Source organism: Myotis myotis, unplaced genomic scaffold (assembly GCF_014108235.1).
Source record: "Myotis myotis isolate mMyoMyo1 unplaced genomic scaffold, mMyoMyo1.p scaffold_m19_p_10, whole genome shotgun sequence".
Classification (NCBI taxonomy): Eukaryota; Metazoa; Chordata; class Mammalia; order Chiroptera; family Vespertilionidae; genus Myotis; species Myotis myotis.
In genome coordinates this window covers 48,489,473-48,510,987 of record NW_023416314.1, presented here as the reverse complement: position 1 = coordinate 48,510,987, position 21,515 = coordinate 48,489,473, and the positions used below count along the sequence as shown (strand labels likewise).

At 54.0% G+C, this 21,515-nt stretch overlaps 1 protein-coding gene across 3 annotated transcripts in view; it reads left to right on the top strand.

The window, feature by feature from the left end:
- The window catches only part of DKK3 (dickkopf WNT signaling pathway inhibitor 3), a 38,812-nt gene extending 20,059 nt beyond the window's left edge, over positions 1-18,753 (top strand). For all 3 annotated transcript variants that reach the window (XM_036325403.1, XM_036325404.1, XM_036325405.1), the window contains exons 5-8: positions 14,380-14,472; positions 15,246-15,390; positions 16,148-16,304; positions 17,221-18,753. In XM_036325403.1, coding sequence (XP_036181296.1) covers positions 14,380-14,472; positions 15,246-15,390; positions 16,148-16,304; positions 17,221-17,440 — 615 coding nt within the window. In that variant the 3' untranslated portion in view covers positions 17,441-18,753. The remainder of the gene's footprint in view (positions 1-14,379; positions 14,473-15,245; positions 15,391-16,147; positions 16,305-17,220) is intronic.
- Positions 18,754-21,515: the final 2,762 nt, after the last annotated feature.

The window sequence follows — 21,515 nt, the reverse complement described above, 5'->3', positions numbered from 1 at the left end:
ATGAGATTTGTGCACTTGCAGGGGGGGAGGCCCCTCAGCCCGGCCTGCACCCTCTTGCAGTCCGGAAGCCCTCGGGGGGGATGTCCCACTGACAGCTTAGGCACCCGCCGGCAGTTGGATATCCTTAGTGCTGCCATGGAGGCAGGAGAGACTCCCGCACCGCAGCTGTGCTCGCCAGGTGTGAGCCTGGCTTCTGGCTGAGCAGCACTCCCCCTGTGGGAGTGCACTGACCAAGGGGGGAGTGGGCAGCTCGTGCATTGAGCATCTACCCCCTGGTGGTCAGCACACATCATAGTGACCGGTCCGATTTGCATATTAGCCTTTTATTATATAGGATAAGCTCTTTTCCTCAACTCTTACCAAACCCACATCAACCAGGGGGTACTAGCCCCACTTTAAATAAACGGAAGCACAGAGTGACTTGCCAAGCTCACATAGCTAGTAAGGTGCAGAGTTGGGATTTGGAAACAAGTCTGTCTGACTCAAAAGCACAGACTCCCACTGTGTAACACAACCTTACACCGGGGTCAGACGGGAAAGTCACCAAAGGTCACTGACTTCTGGCAGATGCCATGGTATATGAACACACTTATCACCTTCCTGGCAACGGCATTGGTTGGGTTTGATCATCCCTATTTTACAAATGAGCAGCCCAATGTTATTAAATGACTTACCCAGGCTTGGCCAGTAGGGAGAACCGAGGAGGGAAGCAAACTTGGGGAGCTCACTGTGGGGGTAGTGGGTCCTTTCTGTAGCCGTGGCCTGGGCCTGGGCTTGGAGAGGTGGAGCAGACCGGGGGGTGTGGGTGGGTTCTTGGTGCTGGCACTTCAGCGGCAGCACTGGGGCCATGGAGACTGTGGGTGGCTCCAAGGTGTCTGGGGTGTCTCGTGTGCCCACACCACCTTCCCTCCACCACTGCACGCAGCCGGAGCCTTCCGTGTTCCCTGCCATCCCTCCCAGGTGAAGCAAATAAGACGTGGCTGCCTGTGAGCGAAATGAGGCCAAAGCGTGTTTGTTCATGCCTGGAACATATTAAGGCTTTGTTCAGGCTCATTAACATACACGGTTCAACTTGAAAGGGTGAACAATCCCACAGGCCCCCTTGTTAGTCCTCACTGTGGCAGAACTCTGTGGGTAGCGCTGGGGGAGAGAAGGAATTAGTGCCAAGGGCAGGAAGGAGGCCAGGACGGAGGGGGCTGGAAGTCCCTTCAAGGCGCAGGGCGAATGCCAGTGGGCCCTCCCACCCAGCGGCCTGGCAGTGGGCTGTGAAGGTGGCTTTTTTCTGCGAAGAGGAAAACAACTTTGTGTTGATTTAAACTTTCTTCTTTTCCTTTTTTTTTTTAAAGGAAATTGGAAGAATTCTTTGAGATGTATTTTTAAAAGAGGGTGATAAATTGCAGGCACTACAGCAGTGGCTCCTGACTTTGGATATGCCTTACAGCCACCTTCTTACCCTGGATAGAGTGATGGGGGGAAAAACACACCCTTGTTTCCCCTTACGTTAAAGCAGCACTTCCTCCAATCTTCAACACAGGCAGCGGGCCACAGTGTTCCTAGCAGTGCCTTTGTCCCCAGGAGCAGTCACGGAGAGCTTCACATTCTCTTACTGTGGCTGCCAGTGTCTTTCAATAGCATTTATGCTCATCACTACTTAGAAATTAAGATCGTTGTCAGACCTGCTCGTAGATCTTACTATTCGGAGTGTGAGTAAAGAAGCCCATGAAACACTGTATCTGGCCCTGGCCAGGTGGCTCCGATGGTTGGAGCATCATCCCGTGCACCAAAAGATTGTGGGTTTGATTCCCTGTCAGGGTGCATCCCTAGGTTGTGGTTTGATCTCCGGTCGGGGCACAAGGCAGCCGACCAATATTTCTCAATTGATGTTTATCTGTCTCTCCCTTCCTCTCTCTCTCAAACCAATAAACATATCCTCAGGTGAAGATAGGGAAAAACAAAACAAAGAAGAAACCCCACTGTATCTCAAAGTATTTTGATAACTGTATTTCAGTGTAATCCTTTTCCTCTGTAATTTTGTGTCTTCTTTTATTCATCTAAATGCATTACTCTGAGCAGTGGCCTATGGCCCCCAGGTAACTGCCATAGGAGTCCATGACACCAGAAAGATTAAGACCCCTGGTTTAAACCAAGGCAAGTGGCCATTGCCCACTCAGGTTTAGACATGGCCTCTCGGGCAGAGGGAGTCTGTATGGAGTGCAATCCCCATCCTTGCGGATGGGAGTAGAACCCCCGTGTTCCCAGATAATGCCAGCCTCCCTTCAGGTGGTCTGAGCTCTAAGGACGAGAAGACACATTCTGGTTACCAGCAATGCTGGGGTCAGGGTCCATCTCAGAGGCAGGGTGCGCACGTGGTCTCAGATCTGCTGTGGGACGCCCGCGTGGCCCAGGTGGGAAGCTTAGGGCTCTAGCGTAGGTTAGGGGAGGGAAGGCGAGGCCTTGGCTGCAGCTTGGGAGTGTGAAGGTGCCTTCTGAGGTGTCTCCTGACCTCCTCTCACTCTGAGGCCTATTTGCCAGAGGCCTGGCTTGAGGACACGGACAAGACATCCAGCTGGAGGTCTTTGATGTGCCAGGAAGGACCACGTGCCACACCCCCAGAGCCTATTCTTGCTCAGCGAAGACTTCACCTGCTCCACCGAAGAGCCCAGGCCCACGTCCATGGGATGGACAAAGAAGAGGAGAAAGATCCAGGTTCGTCACTCCCCAGTTCTCCCCCGTATATGGGCCGACGGACTGAGGCTCAGAATACCCGACTCTGAGACATTAGGTCTTGTATAGGCACCATCTCTAAGCGGGAAGAGTAAGGAGGGGCCGGTATATTTATTACTTTTTCTTGCCAAGGCAAAGGAAAGACAGTTTGAAGAGGTTGGGTTGGGCCACGTCAGCTCACTGACTCATTAGGAAAGAGTTAACAAGAAACTGGGTAGATGTGGGGCAACTCCATCCCCAGTGACTGAGGAAGGGTCCTGAATACACCCCAATCGAGCTGAGCAGGGGCTGTTTGTAATTACTGAAAAGCATGAGCAGACCCTGTGCCCTGACCCTGAAACCTACCCTCCCTCTACCCTTCGTCTTCTGCGTTATTCTTTCCCTTGAAGGAATGAAGGAGTCACGCAGCCAGTCACGTGCACAATGCCAGGCTTGTTGGGGACAGGTAAATGATGTGAATGTGACTAAGTTTACTGCTGTTAATTGCTTTGCTAGAAGTAAGGAGATTTCCAGCAAAGCTGTGGCTACCCCACAAGGCCCTGGTTGGACCCCACTCGCCATAGTCACGGGAGCATCGTCCTAGCCCCGTGGTCGGCAAACTGCGGCTCGCGAGCCACATGTGGCTCTTTGGCGAGTGTGGCTCTTCCTAAGCCTTAGGCCAGTGATGGCGAACCTATGACGTGCGTGTCAGAGGTGACACGCGAACTCATTTTTTTGGTTGATTTTTCTTTGTTAAATGGCATTTAAGTATATAAAATAAATATCAAAAATATAAATCATTGTTCTACTATGGTTGCAAATATCAAAAAATTTCTATATGTGACACAGCACCAGAGTTAAGTTAGGGTTCTTCAAAATGCTGACACGCCGAGCTCGAAAGGCTCACTCTCACTGCCTTAGGAGTACCCTAATTAAGTTAATAACAATGTACCTACCTATATAGTTTAAGTTTAAAAAATTTGGCTCTCAAAAGAAATTTCAATTGTTGTACTGTTGATATTTGGCTCTGTTGACTAATGAGTTTGCCGACCACTGTCCTAGCCTGTAACAGGCCATGGTCTCCTAGTCTGGAAGCATAAAGACCCAGACACTGCTGCCATGGCAACGGCTCTGCTGTCCTCCAGGGCCAAAGGCTGTTTGTCTGGAGCAGATGCCGCCCCGAGGGGGGCTCCGATTCTGGTTGTGTGTGTGTTGGAGAAAGTGGCAGAGCCTGGCAGGACTGGAGGCTGAGGGGATTCAGGATGCAGATGGAGGGATGGAGATGTGAGCCAGGCAACTATTTCAGCCCCAAACTAGAAAAGGAGGAGGAGGGTGGGAGGGGGAGGGGGAGGGGAGGGGGGAGGGGAGGAGGAGGGGGAGGGGGAGGGTGGGGTGGAAGGAGAGTGGGGTGGGAGGAGAGTGGGGTGGGAGGAGAAGGAGGAGGAAGGGGGGGGGGGGCGGGGGGGGGGGAATGCTCCTGAGGTGGCTGAGTTTGTGGATGAGAGGTCAGAAGGGGTAAAGCAGAGAAGCCCTTTGGACCAGCGAAAAAAAGCTTGTGAGAAACAAGAGCCAAGACCTGCCTTCCCATAGACACTCCTGTCAGGACTTCCTGGCGTTGTCTCCTAGGAGACCTGTCATAGTGACACCCCACACCCTGCTCCCCTTGGAGACCTGCCCTCTCCCCCAGGAGGGCTGGTCACAAGTCCAGTATCTCCTTCCAGGCCCTGATGCATTGGAGTCAAGGGGGGCTCGTGGCTCCTCAGATGCAGCACAGCCAGGAGGGCCACCCTCACCCCCCAATGTTGCTTCTGATGCCCGCCATTCACTTCCCAGAACATTTGTTTTAAAAGAGAAAACACATAAAGACCCTCCCTATGGGGTCAAGGCTGGGGTTGGGGGTGGCCTCAGACACCAGTCAGAACCACAGGGACACTCCAGCAGCGAGGACCGAGACTTTACAACAAATCACTTGGCTTCACAGGAATGACAGCCCTGCCAGGCCCTTGAACGGCGAGGGCGCAGTTGTCTGGCCAAGGAAAATGGCATCAAACCTGCTTGGCCTGAAGAGCAGCCGGAAGGCCAAAGAGACAGTAGAGTGGGCAAAGCCAGAGAGGGCCAAGGTGGAGATGAAGGAATTCATGAGATCAGCCACTGAGCTGTATGGCTTCTAAGCAGAGGGATGTGGAGTTGGCCTCCTTGCTCTGCGACTGCCCGAGATTGCTGAGAGAACCATGCCCCCAACCTGAATCACGGCTTTCCCAGTGAGTCCTGACAAGTCTTAGAAGCAGCTGTTGGTCCTTCGAGCTTAAACGTGTTCTAATTTTCACCCACCTTTCACAGGGGAGGATACTGAGGGCACCAAGGAGACAGGCGCCAGTTGCCCAGTGGGGAGAGTCAGGGAGGGCTTCACTGAGGAGGAGACATTTGTGCTGCTTCTTAAAATGAATCTGAGGGCATTCTAGATAGTGGTTCTCAACCTTCCTAATGCCGCGACCCTTTAATACAGTTCCTCATGTTGTGGTGACCCCCAATTTCATTGTTACAGATTGAACATAATTAAAGCACAGTGATTAATCACAAAAACAATATGTAATTATATATGTGTTTTCCGATGGTCTTAGGCAACCCCTGTGAAAGGGTCGTTCGACCCCCAAAGGGGTCGCGACCCACAGGTTGAGAACTGCTATTCTAGAAGCAGGGACCAGGATTGGGTCCTGGGGTGGGTCAGGAAATCAGACTTGGAAAAAGGTTGGAGACTGGCCCTGAAGGGCTCTGTGTGTCCTGCCAAGCTTGGAGCCAGGTTGGGTGTCTGAGGGATCTGAGTGAGTGAGAACTGAGCCTTGGGCGGTGGATGCTGTGAGTGCAGTTCCTGGGTTCCGGGTACAGGCAGAGCAGAGAGCGCCCCAGTGATGGAACCGCAGGCCTCTGCCAGGCCACCTGAGGACACACCTGGTTTTTCACCCATGCCACCTGGTCACATGGCTTTATTATGCCAGGGCCACAGGCACAGTCTGCCCCTTCTCCGGGCCTGGAGGGCAGCCTGTCTCCTCCCATTAGGTGTTGATCAGATTAGCCGAACCTCAGTGTTCTCCCGGGCCCTGGGCAGGAGCAGCTTGCAGAACAATTACGGTGAGGGATGTGAGTCAGCAGGCTGCGGCAGGGAGCCCGTGGAGAGGGAGAGAGGCTGGTGTCCTGAGCCCAGCCTCTGCACCACGTTGTGAGGTGCTGCAGGACACTGTTGGTGCTTTCCACCCGACGTTGCTGTCAGGTTCCTGATGACTGGAACAGCAGCTGTCTTCTGAGTATGCAGCGCTAACTGGGTGCCTGGTGAACCCCAGACTCAGGCCAGTGGTCCCCACTCTGTGCCTTTGGAATGGGGCATGGGAGCCCTGGGGACCTAAAGCCCTGGACACATTGGTGGGGGGAGAGTAGAGAGGGCGCCCTCCCTCCACTGCGCTAACTCAGGAGGGGCCATAGCACTCATCTGGTTAGAAAGGACTTGGGCACATGAGACGTTTCCTTTGGAATTAAATGTGGTGTAAGTTTGCCAACGGCAACGTCACTGAGACTAGAAGAGAGTGGGGGAAGGCCTGTGAGTGTGGCCTGGCAGCGGACAGGGTCCCTGAGGAGGGAACAGGCCCTGTTCCGGAGCACCCCCCTCCATCCCTAAAGGTCTCCCCAGGAGGCTGGTGGAGAGGGGACCCCGGGGTGGGATCTGGGGGCTGTGTAGGGGGGCGGGGGCAGGAGCAGGAGGAGAGGAACTCCAGGGCTGTTTCTCCAATGACCCTGGCACTGAGGGGGTGGGAGGGAGCTGAGGGGGTGGGAGGGAGCGGTCTCCACACCTGGATGCCCAGCGGCTGGAGGACGCATTCTCCTCTCAGGGCTGAGGGACTGGGGAGGAAGAACTGGCTGGAGCAGCCCCAGGAGACATGGGCTTGTGCAGACACCGGACTTCAGCATAAGAATAGCTGGCACCAGCGCCTGGCTCCTGCCTGGGTTTTTCCATAGGGCGGGCTCTGCATTGTGGGTCAGGCCAGAGCCTGTGGTGAGGCTCGGGGCCCTGCCTGCCCTGAGCTGGTGGAAAGGTTCCGGTGCAACCTCCAGCTGTGAGCAAGGCAGACCTGTGTTCTATAGGTTCCTGCCACTGGCCTGCTTTTAAGGTCAACAAGGACTCAGGGAACCTGAGCACCCCACTTGATTTGTGGATGAAGGGGAGACTTCCTGCTCTTCTCCCTCAGCACCGCTCTTAACCCTCTAGGCACCTTGGTCCAGGGCTCAGCCTTGGGGACCCTGCCCTCCCACAGAAGCAGAACTAACAGCCCCCTTCTCCTGCCATCCCCAGAGGCCTCCTATCTCACACAGCCCCCTCCTGCCCCCTCCTGGGCCCCCAGCTGCCAGCTCCCAGGGTTGCCCTTATCTCCATAGAGCACTGGGTGGGTTTGGCCAGTGCTGGCCTCTGCCAATTCTTACCCAAGACCTTGATAAGGGACTTCATGTCACTGCCTGGCTTTCCTTGTCTATAATATGGGGCTTCTCTTGCTCACCTTGGTTAATCTCTTCCCACCCCACCCCCTTCCCTCTGAAATTCGTCAATCTGTGGCATGCTTCAATGTCTCTGGATCAATTAATTTTGTTCATTAGATTCCATATATAAGTAAGATCATGTGATACGTGTCTTTCTCTGACTGGCTTATTTCACTTAGCATAATAGTCTCCAGGTCCCTCCATGCTGTGTCAAAGGGTAAGAGATCCTTCTATTTTATAGCTGCATAGCATTCCATTGTGTAGATGTACCACGGCTTTTTTATCCACTCATCTGCTGATGGGCACTTGGGCTGTTTCCAGATCTTAGCTATTGTAAATTGTGCTGCTATGACCATAGGGGTGCATATATCTTTTCTGATTGATGTTTCAGTCTTCTTAGGATATATTCCTAGAAGTGGGATCACTGGGTCAAATGGCAGTTCCATTTTTTATTTTTTGAGGAAACTCCACACTATTTTCCATAATGGCTACACCAGTCAGCATTCCCGCCAGCAGCGCACTAAGGTTCCCTTTTCACCACATCCTCACCAGCACTTCTCATTTGTTGATTTGTTGATGGCAGCCATTCTGACAGGTATGAGGCGATACCTCATTGTCGTTTTAATTTGCATCTCTCTGATTAGTGATGTTGAGCATTTTTTCATATGTCTCTTGGCCATTTGTATGTCCTCTTTGGAGAAGTGTCTGTTCAGGTCCTCTGCCCATTTTTTTATTGGGGTGTTTGTGTTCCTTTTGTTGAGTTATATGAGAACTTAATGTATTTTGGAAATTAACCCCTTAATCAGATGTTTCATTGCCAAATATGTCCCCCCATACAGTGGGCTCCCTTTTCGTTTGATGCTGGTTTCTTCCGCTGTGCACCAGCTCTGTAGTTTGATGTGGTCTCATTTGTATTTGGAGGAAACAGGGTGCAGTGGAAGGAGGGAGCCTCGGCTTGGGGGTCTGATGGACGTGGGTTTGACTCTTTGTTTCTTAAACTCCCTCAGTGACCTTGGGCTCTGAGCTTCAATTTCCTTTACCTGCAAAATGGAGCTTGGTCAAGAATTCATCTATTCATCCATTCCTTCTTTATTCTTTGAGTGATGGCGACTGTGTGCAAAGCACCTGCTGGGGGAGATGGGGTCAGACACACAGCAGGTGCTCTCTGAACCTTCACGGTGGCCCTCCCGGCCTCAGCTGCAGCGGGCACAGCCCTGAGGCCTCCCTCCTTCCCCTGAAGCCTTGGGCTCGAGAGGAGACTATGGGCGGCCCAGCCCTGGAGGGTCCACCGTGTGGCTCCTCCTTGGGCCTCATGAGCACAAGAATGTCTGGGATTCCAGAGGCGTGTGGCAAAGTGCCCGTGGCCAGTGTGAGAGGGAAGCGTGGCGGCCTACGGGCCTCGGAGAGGCCGCGCCCCACCTGCCCACACCTACACGCAAGGTCGGCCTCTCCGCGTCAGGCGCTGCTTGCTTCCCTCTGAATTCCTGCCTCCTTGGAGCTGCTCTCCTCTGACAAACTCCGAACGGGAAAATCAAAGATACAGAACAGCTCCTTTGCCATTTTCCACTATTTCATGAGAGTGTCCAAGCACCAGAGCCATGTCCAGGCCCAGCATTCTGCCAACTCTCCCGCCAGCCCCCCTCCCGCGGCATCTGAACAGAGTGCCGGCAGCTCCAGCCAGAGCTTTCTAAATATAGCGCTCTCCCCGGACAACAAAGACTGATCCTCCAATGGCTTCAGTCCCGGCCAGCCTCAGACGTCAGACTTCCCCCCAGGATGGGAGGGGGGAGCGGGACAGACAGCAGGACAGACAGGAAGTGACTGGAGAACAGGGACCAGAGAGGAGCTGCTGGAGCCAGCTCACAAGTGACGTTGAGACCCAGACGTCCAGGGCTGTGGCCTTGGCCCTGAGTTCCTGCCCGCTGTCTCCGGGGATGTGTGGGGCCCAGGGCATTGTCTCAGGCTAGTCCTGTCCCCTGAGGAGACAAATTAGTGCTGAAGGGAGAGGAAAATGAGCTTCTAGGAAGAGGGGGGAAAAGCCTGTCTTTAGGGTCAGGCCCACTGGCTTGACTCTGGGCAGACCTTACACCTTAAACCTCGGCATCCCCATCTGTGACGTGTGGATAATAAGACCCATGTGGAGAGGGATTAAGGAGAACTTGTGCCGAGTGGCAGCCCTGGTCGCCCTGCGTGCCAGGACTCTCTAGAGGCCATGGGTTGCTGTCGTGGGCTCTGAAGGGCAGGGGCCCAGCATGGCACCTCCCCCTCCTGCTCCAGGGCACTCAGGTAACCCTACCTTCTGCCCTTGTGCCTTTAATTTCACCTTGGTGGAGCATGGAGTCCCCCTTCTAGTCCTAGTGGTCTGAGAGGTACCCCAAACCCAGAATCTGCACAGCCTCCTACTTCAGGGCTCACCTTCTCAGACACCCTGTGCCCAGTTGGATGCTGAGACTCCTTAAGACATTGGCCCACATGTGAGTGTAACACTTGAACACAGATGGGAAAAACCGGGATTACTGAAAAGAAGAAAATCCTGTATTTCTCAGCTCTGCTTGGTGCGGGGGAGTGGCTGGGGGCATCCACATCCTCCCCTCCTACCCTTTCAGTTCTATTTCAGGAGGGAGGACCTGACCTGTTCCCAGGTCTCTGACACCAGGAAAGATGGTTCCCTGCCCCTAAGTGTAAGTAAGGGGTCCTCAAGGAGAGACCCCAAACTAACAACCTTACTGTATGGAAAGCCTGGTCTTCATACGACGAGAGGCCCCTCTGTCCCAGGCACTTTACTCCTTGGGCATGCAGGCTGCTGGATTCAGACACACTCTGCATGCAGATAAGTCAGGACTAGAAGTGGAACCCCCAAGTGAGGGCAGGGTCGGAGCTGGAGGGTTGCTGGTGGAGACACTAACTAGCCTGTTGTTTGGACCTGTCTTTTTGCAGGGGGCTCCCGGGGGAATCAGGCATTTGGGGGGGGAGGGGGGCGCAGCGTAAAAGATGCACAGCTGCTGTTGCTATGGCCACCGTTCATAGAGCACTGACGCCTCACGGCTATTCAGGGGCAAAACCAGGATTCACAGTTTGTGCCCTCCTGGCCTCTAGGGTCATGCTTTGGAGTTCCAAGGTTTGCCGTATGATCACAATTCTTAAAGAGCTTTGGTAGGGGATGCTGGGAACGGGCATCCACAGTAAACAGGCCGCAGACTGTTAGAACAAAAGCTCTGAACTCTCTCAAAGGGAAGTCACGCTGGACTCACCTACCAGCCCTTGTAGGCAGCAAAACCACATCAGCTAAGGAAACCAGTAGCTTCGGTGTTTTCAATTTTTCAAAAGTCTTTGGCAAAGTTCCAGGCCAAAAAATTTTCCGTAGCTAGAAAAAAAATTGCTTCACCAGGGCTTTGCAGGGAATGCTCTGTCATGCATAGGAGCCAGCTTAGGGAAGGGAACGTATTCCTAAGGATGAATGTGTGCTTTTCTTGATGGAGAGTTGTAAACTCTCACAGGGATTGGTGCTGGGAAGTCCTAGCTCATATCTTTTTTAATTAGAGATCTGGAAGAGGAAGCATGTAGTGAAAATTCTGCGTCGACAGGATTCTTGGGAAATGAGAAGCCAAATTAATGGAAGGTGTGTGTTTTTGCTTTGGTCCCCCAATCATTGCTAATGATCAGCATTCTGTTAGCTGTTCGCCACAATAATGTACAAGGAAGGGTTTTACCCATTCAACACGTATCTGCCCCTATATACCAGGCGCTGTGCTAGGCACAGGCACGTATCATATATGTTGTTATTCTGCTTCACAAAATGGGATTTCATGGTTCTCCCACTTGCTTTTACTTACTGATGTAAACATCACAATGCAAAGTGTGGCGAGCCGGCACGGCCATGGCATACTGAGTGCCACATTGGGCGCCTTATGTGCCGAGCCAGCTCAGCCAGGCTCGGGGAGCCTGAGTGGGGGCGGTGAAAGATTGAGAAAAGAAAGACAAGAGAATAAAAGCTGGGTCTGGGTGGGACGCTGCCCTCTCTGACAGAGAGCTAGCAACAGCGCTACGGACTACAAGCTGTGTATTTTATAGCCAGATTCCACAAGGCACAGTAAGGGCATGGTCAAGATGGTTATAACATTCTCGTGGGTTTCGATCCTACTCAACTACATGCACCTGAGCTCTATCAAGCCCACATCACTCAGGCACGTGGGGCCACGTGTTTGGACCATAGGTTCAAGCTTGTAGCTATAGCTCTTGGCTATAATTGTGCTGGAAGGGCTCTGCCCTCCAAGCTGGGACTTGCACGTGGCCATGAGAGGTCTGTGCCTTCTCATCAGTCCAAGGCTGGAACCTGTCCAAACACTGTAGCCGCTCTCCACAGCAAAGAACCACCTCCATCTTTTTCATGTCTGTCTGGTGGCATTTTCCCATGAAATGACCACACAGCAGTTTAATCAGCCCCCTCTTGTTGGGCATTTCCATTACTTCTGGACGAGAAATACTATCACAGTGTAGCCTTTAACATCCCTGGACTCAGGTATGTGTACATGTGGACAGTTTCCGAGGGTGGTGGTCACCTGGAAAGGAAATGACTGGTCACAGTGGACAAGCATTTAAATGTGTGACAGGTGTTGATGAATTGCCTGCACAAACACACCCAGCTAAAGGTTAATGTCCCCCAAAGTGTCTGGCACTGCCCACTTCCTCAAATCCCTACCAGTATCGGCTATCACATCAGTTTCCTATTGCCCCTGCACAGCTTCCCATAGTTCACAACAGGAATTTGTTGTCTTACGGTTCTGTGGGTCAGAGGGCCGGCAGGAGTCTCGCTGGACTGAACTCCGTGTCGGCAGGGCAGTCTGTTCCCTGGCCTGTGGTTCTGGTCCATCTTCTAAGCCAGCGGCGTTGGGAGGGCTGGGGGAGTCCTCCCCCGTGGCATCACCCTGTTTCTGCCCCTTTCCATCTTCATAGCCCCTTAGCTTACACTGGGCACACCTGGGTAATCCAGGCGCCTCTCCTTATCATCAGGTCCGCTGATTAGCAGCCTCCATTCCGCCTGTGACTTTAAGGCCCCCTGCTATATAACGTGACGGGTCCGCAGGTTCCAGGAGTGGGATGTGGGCATTTGGGGAGGGTAGTCTTCCTCAACCACAGAGACCATCAGGCTTTCTAACTGTTTTCATTGTAAGTGAAAGCTCTTAGCGGTTGCATCTTCCTGATTATTGGTGAGGTCAAACATCTTCTGGGTGGGGAGGCAAAGCAACTTTGTTCCTGGGAGTTGTCTGTTATACCCTCTGGCTCCTTTTCTATGGGGTTGCCTTTAAAAAAAAAAAAAAAAGGAACGATAAATTCCTTGAGGGCAAGGACCTTCTCCTATCACCCCAGTGCTTCAACTGTGGCTGGGGTCAGAGAGGACGCTGATGCCTGTGCCCCGCCCCCTCTCCCCCCATTCCCTAGCTCAGCGATTCTCAACCTGTGGGTCATGACCCCTTTGGCAGTCAAACGACCCTTTCACAGGGGTCGCCTAAGACCATCCTGCATATCAGATATTTACATTACAATTTATAACAGTAGCAACATTACAGTTATGAAGTAGCAATGAAAATAATTTTATGGTTGGGTCACAACATGAGGAACTGTATTTAAAGGGCCAGAAGGTTGAGAGCCACTGCCCTAGCTGCTCTCCCTGGGAGGAAAGGTCAGGACGCTTCCACTGAACTGGCCGGCTTGAGTCTCTGTCTAGGGCGCGTGGTGGCTGAGACGAGGCTCGTCTGGAGGTTCACTTACAGGCCACCTGGGCTCTGGGGTCAGACAGAGGGAGTGCCCAGCCCCAGCTCAGCTTCTGACTCCGGCAACCCTCTCACCCCCACCCCCACCCCCACCCGAGCCGCAGTTTTCTCACGCGGGAAAACGGTGCCGGTGGCACGCTGACATGTTAGGGTTGCTGGCATGGGAACAGGGATGAGTCAGACACTGGGAGACGCAGAGAAGAGCAGTGTTTGGTCATTTTGCGGAGGCAGGCAACATGCTCTCCTCTGACATTTTAAAAGAATTTACAGTAAAGATTGAAATTGCTTTTCAATTATGCTGGGTGTCAACCCCTGCTTATTCTGGAGGCCCTGGGGACCCCGGGGCCTGGTGCCGGTGGTGACTTGTACACCGCCTCCGAGTTGGCCTCGTCCCCGTGCATGCCCTCCCCTCAGAACCTGCAGAAGGTTTGCTGGGGCCCAGAATCCCTGCCGCAGGCGGATCTTTCTCCCCCCCCCAGTCTCTGAGGTGGCATCTGGAGCCCCGAGCCCGGTCTCCCAAGGGCTAGTGGTGGAGCGAGTCCCCTACCCTGAAGTGACTGTACGATCCTGGGCCTGTTGGCCTCGCTGAGCCTCCGCTTTCAGAGCATAGTATGGGAACAGTTATCCCCACTGCTGCCCGCTGGGCGAGCCCCGCCTCGGTGGTGGCTCTTGTCATGGCCTCCCCACTCCTGCCCTTCTTTCCTCTGCGGCTGCCAGGGCCCAAGTCTGCGCTGACACAGCCCAGTGACTGGCAGGACCACAGTGACCCTCCCGTGACCTCCCTCTCTGGGCCTCGGTGCTGGACAGAGTCCCTTCCTTCTCTCCATTTCTCCAGCCAAGTGGGGCTGGCAGCCATGAGCAAGCGCCTGGGCGGGTGGGGTGGCGGGGGGGAGGTGGGGAAGAGAACGCAAGCCGTGTCCCCTCCTCCTTTGGAAGCTGGCAGCTGCCCTGGTGAGCCCCAGACCTAGGACCCTGATGTGGGCTCCCTGTGGCCACCCTTTTCCTTCTCAGTCAGCAAGGCCCTGATGAACTCCAGCTCCTCCTGGGCCGCCACCAAGGCCTGCAACTCATTAGCTCCTTTTATGAAATCCATCTGCTCAGAGCAGAAGCATGGCCCTGGTCTCCGCACTCCCCAGCCTGGTGTGTGCGCGGAGACTGCACACAGAGAGGATTGCTGAGCTGGGTGTGGCGTCCCAGAGGGCAGGAGCCTGGCCGTGCTGTGTGGGTGAGGCCCGCCAGCCCGAGGGGCGCTGGAGCCTGTCTCTGGGCCCTGAGCCTGAGAGCTGAGGGTTGGGGGATAAGTGGGGCTTCCTCTTCCTGGGTGAGGTGGGCTAGCTGACCGGTCTTTCCTGATGAAGCTTCCCCCTCCCCGACCCCCCAGGAGTGCATCATTGACGAGGACTGCGGGTCCCGCAAGTACTGCCAGTTTGCCAGCTTCCAGTACACCTGCCAGCCGTGCCGGGACCACCAGACAGTGAGTGTCCAGAGGCCTCCGGGCTGCAGCACCAGGGCCGTGGGGGCCCAGAAAAGAGCCCTGGGGAGAAGCCCTCTGTCCCCGGTTCTCCTGGAGCTCCACTGGGTCCCCACCGGGAGGAGCCCCGCCACAGCATCCTGTGGGCTGACTCCTGGAGTGACCAGGAGGCCATCTGCAGACCCAGCCTCCTGGACGACAGGCAGCCCTGTTTTCCACCCGCCGCGGTTGGAGGTTGGAGCGGCGTTCCCTCCCGGCTGTCCCGCTGGGCGCCATCATTGAGCACGGCAGTGAGGAACCAGCTCTGCTCTCTAATTGCATCCCCACGTGGCATCCAGGCCCACGGCACCCACGTGCCTGACCACTCACCTGGCCCTCCCGGGCCTGGGCCTTAATCTAATCAGCTTATCGGACTCACAGTGCTGCCTGCACCTGCGGCCCTAAGCCGCCTCCTTCCTGACCTACGGACCTAATGAGAAGGAGGCAGGGCACAGCCACAAACACACGCTACATCCTGCAAAGGCAAAGCCTCAAGCTGGGCGGGAGACTCGGGTTCGTGCCTCCCCCAGGGCCCTTTCCCAGCGTGCTGACCCCTCACCTCTGCTCCCATGACCTCCACGAACCCCTCCTCCCCGACCGGGACCTCAGTGTCCTCCTCCGTACAGTGGGGCCATGTGGTTAGCTCACCTGAATGTCTCCAGGCTTTCCCGCTGGGCGGCCACAGGCTGGGCTCTCCGGGTCTGTGAGCGGGCTGTGTGCTTCCCCACTCCCTGCAGGTCTGCACCCGGGACAGTGAGTGCTGTGGAGACCAGCTGTGTGTCTGGGGTCACTGCACCGAGACAGCCACCAAAGGCAGCAACGGGACCATCTGTGACAACCAAAGGGACTGCCAGCCCGGGCTGTGCTGTGCCTTCCAGAGAGGTGGGTGGCCCCCTCCTGGGTCAGACTGAGCCCTGTCCCAAGCCCCAGAGCCCCCTCCCCCGCACTCCCCAGCCTGAGGCAGCGCTGGCTCCAGTCCTGTGTCCTGTGAACTGACCAGCCCCCTCTTCCATGGCTTCCATGCGCACTGCCCCTCCCCGGTGAGGTGAGCGCAGGCCCTCTCCCCTCCTGCAGGCATTCCTGAAAACCTCGCCCTGGGCACCTTCCCCATCCCCTGGTCCACCTGGTACCTGCTGCTCCTGCAGTTTTCCTCAGGAATGGCTTTCTGGATAATACTCCTCTGGGAGCGGCAGCCACCCCTGTCCTGTCACTTTAATTAGACTCCCCGGTCCACCTTCCAAGCCTTGGCCAGCACCAGCTGAGCCGTCCTCCTTTTCTCTCCACTACTTGGCCCATTTGGGAGCCTCACTGCCCCCGCCTGAGCCCAACCCCAGGCTTTATTTTGGTGCTGAGCCCCAGCCTTGAACACCTTTCTGCCACTGTTAATTTCTCCCGACCATTGGCCTCAAAGCCCAGCACAAGCCCACCTCTTCCAGGCAGTCCTCCTGAACTGCTCCAGCCTTCACAGCTCATTCTCTCTTGAGCCTCTGCTGCCATCTTATTTCTTCTCATTCCACGTATTCAAGCCTAACCTACACATGGGGGCTGAGGGTGGAAAGTGGGAGGCTGCACCCCATTTCTCCCTCCCCTGGTGCCTGCCTTGGTGCTGGGGCGCAGGGTGACTTTTGGCTGGTTCTAGGCCTGCTGTTCCCCGTGTGCACACCCCTGCCCGTGGAGGGTGAGCTCTGCCATGACCCTGCCAGCCGGCTCCTGGACCTCATCACCTGGGAGCTGGAGCCCGACGGAGCTTTGGACCGCTGCCCGTGCGCCAGTGGCCTCCTCTGCCAGCCTCACAGGTGAGGTCCCACCTGTCCGTCTTGTCAGGGGCCAAAAGGGGATGAGGTGCCACCCACTGGGGATGCAGGAGCAGGGGAAAGTGGGTTCCATTTAGGATAGGTTTGATGTGAGTGTCCTTGGTCTTCCTGATGGAGGGATCAGCAGTGGTCAGTCCGATAGAACTGGGGCTGAGGAGAAGGTGTGGCTGCGGGGGAGGGGTACAGCATTGGGGTGCATCTAGATGGTGCCTGAAGCCTCGGGAGTGGGTGGCCTGGGAAGAGGGTGTGGAGGGAGGAGCGCTGAGGGCAGCCCAGGCCCATTAGACGAAGGACAAGCTGAGCAGGCGCCTGCAGAGAATTAGGAGGGAAACCTGGGGGGCCTGCCCCGCCCCAAGTGGGGGGCACCAAGCGTGGTTGGAGGCTCTGAGAGACCAAGAAGCACCAGGGCTGCAGCATGGCTGTTCCTCAGTGCGCTTCTCCCAGGCCTCTCAGCATCTGTTACCCAGCTTCTCTCCCAGCAGAGGCCTGGGTGGCTGGGCAGACACCCCCTCCCTGCCCACAGGCCCAGGGCTCCCCCAGGCGCAGCAGAGGAGGGGGTTAGGCCCTGTCCCACTGTCAGGGGCCGCGCCTGCCTGGAGGCACAGATGGGGGGTGGGGGTGGGATTGTAAACTCTTAGACGCCCCTGTCCTCAGGGCCTGCCCCTGGGGGCTGCCCCTCGAGGACATTCTCCGAAAGTGAGCGCCCTCAGCAATCAAGGCAAGATGTTGGCAGGTGGTTCAGACAGTTGAAGAGATGCTAGAGGAGGGGTCGTGTAGGTGAGGAGACTGGGGGGTATGAGGAGAGCCTTTGTCTCAGGCCCAGGTTCCCCAAGTTGAGAGCTCGCTGTGGCCCTGGGGAAACACGGCCCTTGGCTGAGCCATAGCCCTCTCTCCCCAGCCACAGCCTGGTCTACGTGTGCAAGCCGACCTTCGTGGGGGGCCACGAGGAGGACGGAAAGAGCCTGGTGCCCAGAGAGGCCCCCGGCGATTACGGAGAAGGCAGCTTCATTGAGGAGGTGCGCCGGGAGCTGGAGGACCTGGAGAGGAGCCTGTCAGTGGAAATGGCTCTCGGGGAGCCCGATGCCACCGCTGAGCTGCTGGAGGGAGATGAGGTTTAGAGCCAGGCCTGTCCTGCGGGTAGATGTGCAATAGACGTAGCTAATTTATTTCCCCAGCTGTGTCCTCTAGGTGTTGGCTCACCAGGCTTTTTTCCATGGCCTCTTCCCAGAACATTACCCCTCCGGCTTGAAACAAGATGAGGTGCCGCACACTTGTCCAGCTCCCCACAATGCACCCCCGCATCCAAGTTCTGCTGCCTGGGGGAGCACCGGGTGCGGGTGAAGGCGGGACAGGGCTGCTAAACAGGTCCAGTTGGTGGCCGCTTTGCCGCCGCCGGTTGGCAGATGGCACATGCCATTTTGTTCTGTGCACCCCCCGCCCCCAAGGAGGGGATAGAAAAGGATGCAGAATTTCCTCATGACTAGCTTTGGGGAAATGTTGATGCTTATACACGTGGAGAAGAGTGCCCTGTTTAGCAAACATAAACCTGGCAAAAAATCACCAAATGAAACTCATGCAGTTCTTCACACGGGCACAGGTACGCTGTGCCTTCGGGGGAAACGTTCTGTGGTACTCCGAGCAACATGCATTCAGCTTTTTAGCAGCCACTCAGCTCCTACCTCCGTGCCAGGTAAGCAGTTTCACCTCCACAATCCAGTCCTGCTGTCACCACAGCCTGGCGAAGGGGGCGTTGTTCTCCCCAACCGTCAGCATCTTAGAGGCTCAGAGATGTCAAGCTGCTTGCCCACGTCACACAGCTTGTGAAAAGCATAGCAGGATTTCACCCAGTGTGACCCCAAGCCCAGTGCTCCCCCACTGCTCCCCACCAGCCCCGGTGCCACCAAAAGCACCCCCGGCAAAGGCGAAAAATGAAATTTTTCTTTTTCTGAGGCACATCTGGAATGGAGGTCAAACTAGCTCCTACGTCTCTACCGGACAGGAGGTATTGCCACTGTCCCCTGCGGCAGTTAGCTACATTAGTCACTCTGAAGGTACATGATCGGAGCATAATATTTAAGTTAACTTGCCAGAAACAACACTTGGGTAATTGTGGTGCCAGGATTATAAATGAAATTTGCAACATCACTTACCAGCAACTGCAAGCCATTAGCAACCACATGGAGAACATCACACCAAGCACGGCTCTGAAACACGGCTGCACTGCCCGGACGGAGCGCCGAACTGTGTGCTGTGCCACAGACGATCTTTTCAGGTGCCACGGACTGTTTCCATCATGTATTCGTCCAGAGTTATTAAATTTTAAAGTTGCACCTGATTGTATAAGCATGCTTTCTTTGAGTTTTAAGTGATGTATACACACATATATTGCATTTAGAAATCGAGCATAAATCACTTAAACTCTTCTTTTGTAGTTCTTGGACTTTTTTCCTTTTGACTTTGAGTAAATATAAAAACCCTTTCAGCCAGAAAAAAAAAAAAAAATAGAACTGACCGGCATCTCTTCCAGGTAAGTACACTTTCCAGACAACTGAAGCACACCTCTTTCAGCACCAAAATATTTTAGAAATGTTAACCATTCGGAGATGGGAGTGAGTTGTAAGAGTGTCAACGTTGCACTGTCTTCTGAAAGAGTAAATGGAGTGTGTGTGTCCCTTTTCTTGGCAGCGTTCCTTAATCAAACAGCTCTGGGCCATCACACGACTGTAATAATAAAGCTACTGTGTATTAAGGTCATCTGGGTGGCAGGCTGCCTATATTACCTCATTTAATCTTCATTGAATTCATGAGTATTTTCTCCATTTAACAGATGAAGAAATGGCGGCTTTGAAAGGTTAAGTGAGAGCTGGAAGTCAAAAACAATATGAAGTAGAGGATACACAGGATCAAGTGATAACTTTAAGATCAAATATAGAGCTCTGTTGAATGTTAAAATCATCATTGCACATTCTTATTATTCAACATATTTACAGAGAGCCTGCTCAGAACCGGGTGCTGTGATATACTCTGGGGGTGCAAGTTGATTCTGATAGGGTCCCTACCCTGAAGGCATCACAGCCTAATGAAGGATACACTAAACCCAGCACCGATAACCCATAAGCAGTCAAACCGATATCGTAACAGAATGTTACGGTGCCTCAAAGAATGTGGCTCGGGAGACTTAGCCTGGGAACTGGGTCTCAAAGATGATAGGAGTTGATCAGGAGGCCAGAAGGAATGGAAAAGGCATCTGGGCCATGGGCAGAGGAAGGGAGGCAAGGAGGAGGGAGAGTATGTAGGGGAAATAGCAAGTAATTCATAGTGGCTGGAAGACAAGGTACATTTGAGCAAATGGTTGGAGAAGAGGCTGAAAATTATTTCAATCAAAAAATTTATTGAGCAATTACTATATGTCAGGCTCTATATTTAGTGCCAGGGAGACAATGAGATAAAACTAGGTTCCTTCCTCATGGAGCTTATATGCGGGTATATTATCTTGCTCTACTTTGTTATCATAGCCAGAAAAATATAAGCAAAGGAGAGGCTTTGCAAAATACTTGGCTGAAATCCACATACAGAGTAGCTGGTGTATCTCCTTATAAATCTAAATGGAATGTGGTAAGGGTTAGGTGAAGTTTGGTGCGTGAATCTTCCTGCCAGAGTTCCTGCCAAAGATGATAGGGTAGATGCTGTCGGTTCAGCTACCCAATGCTATTCCCAACCCTGTTCCCTGCCCTTCTCCCACTACAGAGGCTGGAAAACCCAGGTGCCCATGCAGCTAGGGATGACCCAGAGTTTCTGGGAAGGGTTATTTGACAAAGGAAAAGAGGCATAAATTAGAAGGCCTCACCCCCACCCCCACCCCCACCCCCGGTTCCCTGCCTTGGAGTCCAGGGGTTCAGGATGTGCCATTGGGCACTGGGGGAGCCATCTGTGGTCAGTGATTGGGGATCAAGGTGGTGTGAGGTGGGGCACATTCTTCACTGGAAGCCTTGGGGGAAGAAACCATTTCCTTGCCTCTTTTAGCCTGTAGAGGTCACTCTCATCCCTTGACACATGGCCCCCTTCCTCTTTAAAGTCAACAATAGCCCTGACCGGTTTGGCTAAGTGGATAGAGCGTCGGCCTGCAGACAGAAGGCTCCCAAGTTCGATTCCGGTCAAGGGCATGTACCTTGGTTGTGGGCACATCCCAGGTAGGGAGTGTGCAGGAAGCAGCTGAATCGATGTTTCTCTCTCATTGATGTTTCTAACTCTCTATCCATTTCCTTCTCCCTTCCTCTCTGTAAAAAAATCAATAAAATATATTTTAAGGTCAACAACAATAGGTAGAGTGCTTTTCGTGAGTCATCGTCTGGTTCCCTGCCCCTGAGAAAGGTTTTTTACTTTTAATGACTCAGAATTAAATTGGGCCCACCTAGATAGCCCAGAATACTCTTCCACGGTGAAGTCCTAACAGTGATGACATCACTTGGGCCATTATTCTGTCTACCACAGGAGGATGGCCGGGTCCTGGATGGCATTGGAGAGGAAAGCAATCTCGCTATCAGCCACATCTGGAGTCCGTTTTGAATGAACCACCAAGGTTATTATAAAGGTGCTGTTATTTTTTTCTGTTATTGGAAGCCCAGAGCATTCCTACCTGATGTAGGAGACACTGGCATGATGAACAAAAGCCAAAAGCGGAACAAATTACAGCTTTGTGAACCCAGCCCACCCACGTTCCCAAGCCCAGTGTACGGCTCTGTTAAAAGCAAGACTGGAAAATGCCATGTTTGGGCGTGAGGAGGAGGCTCTGTCTCTGTCCTGACCTTCCTCGCAGACCAGAATGCTGGTCTGTTCACCCAAAAGGCCGCAGAATGAGCAGGAGGAGTGTGATGGGACAGAAACGGTGGCCGCGGGTTCTGTTTAGTTCCTTCTCCTTCTCTTTCCCCCTCCTACCTGGCTTTTCCTGCCTCATGAGCCTGGTTCTTTAGGTTTTTGACACAGGAGAAAGGGATACAGGGCAGAAGGATGAGAGTTAAAGCAAGGGGCCTGGCCTGAGTGGCTCAGTGGTTGAGCATCGACTTATGAACCAGGTCATGGTTTGATTCCCGGTCAGGGCACATGCCCAGGTTGCAGGCTTGATCCCCAGTGTGGGGCATACAGGAGGCAGCCAATCAATGATTCTCTCTCATCATTTCTATCTCTCCCTCTCCC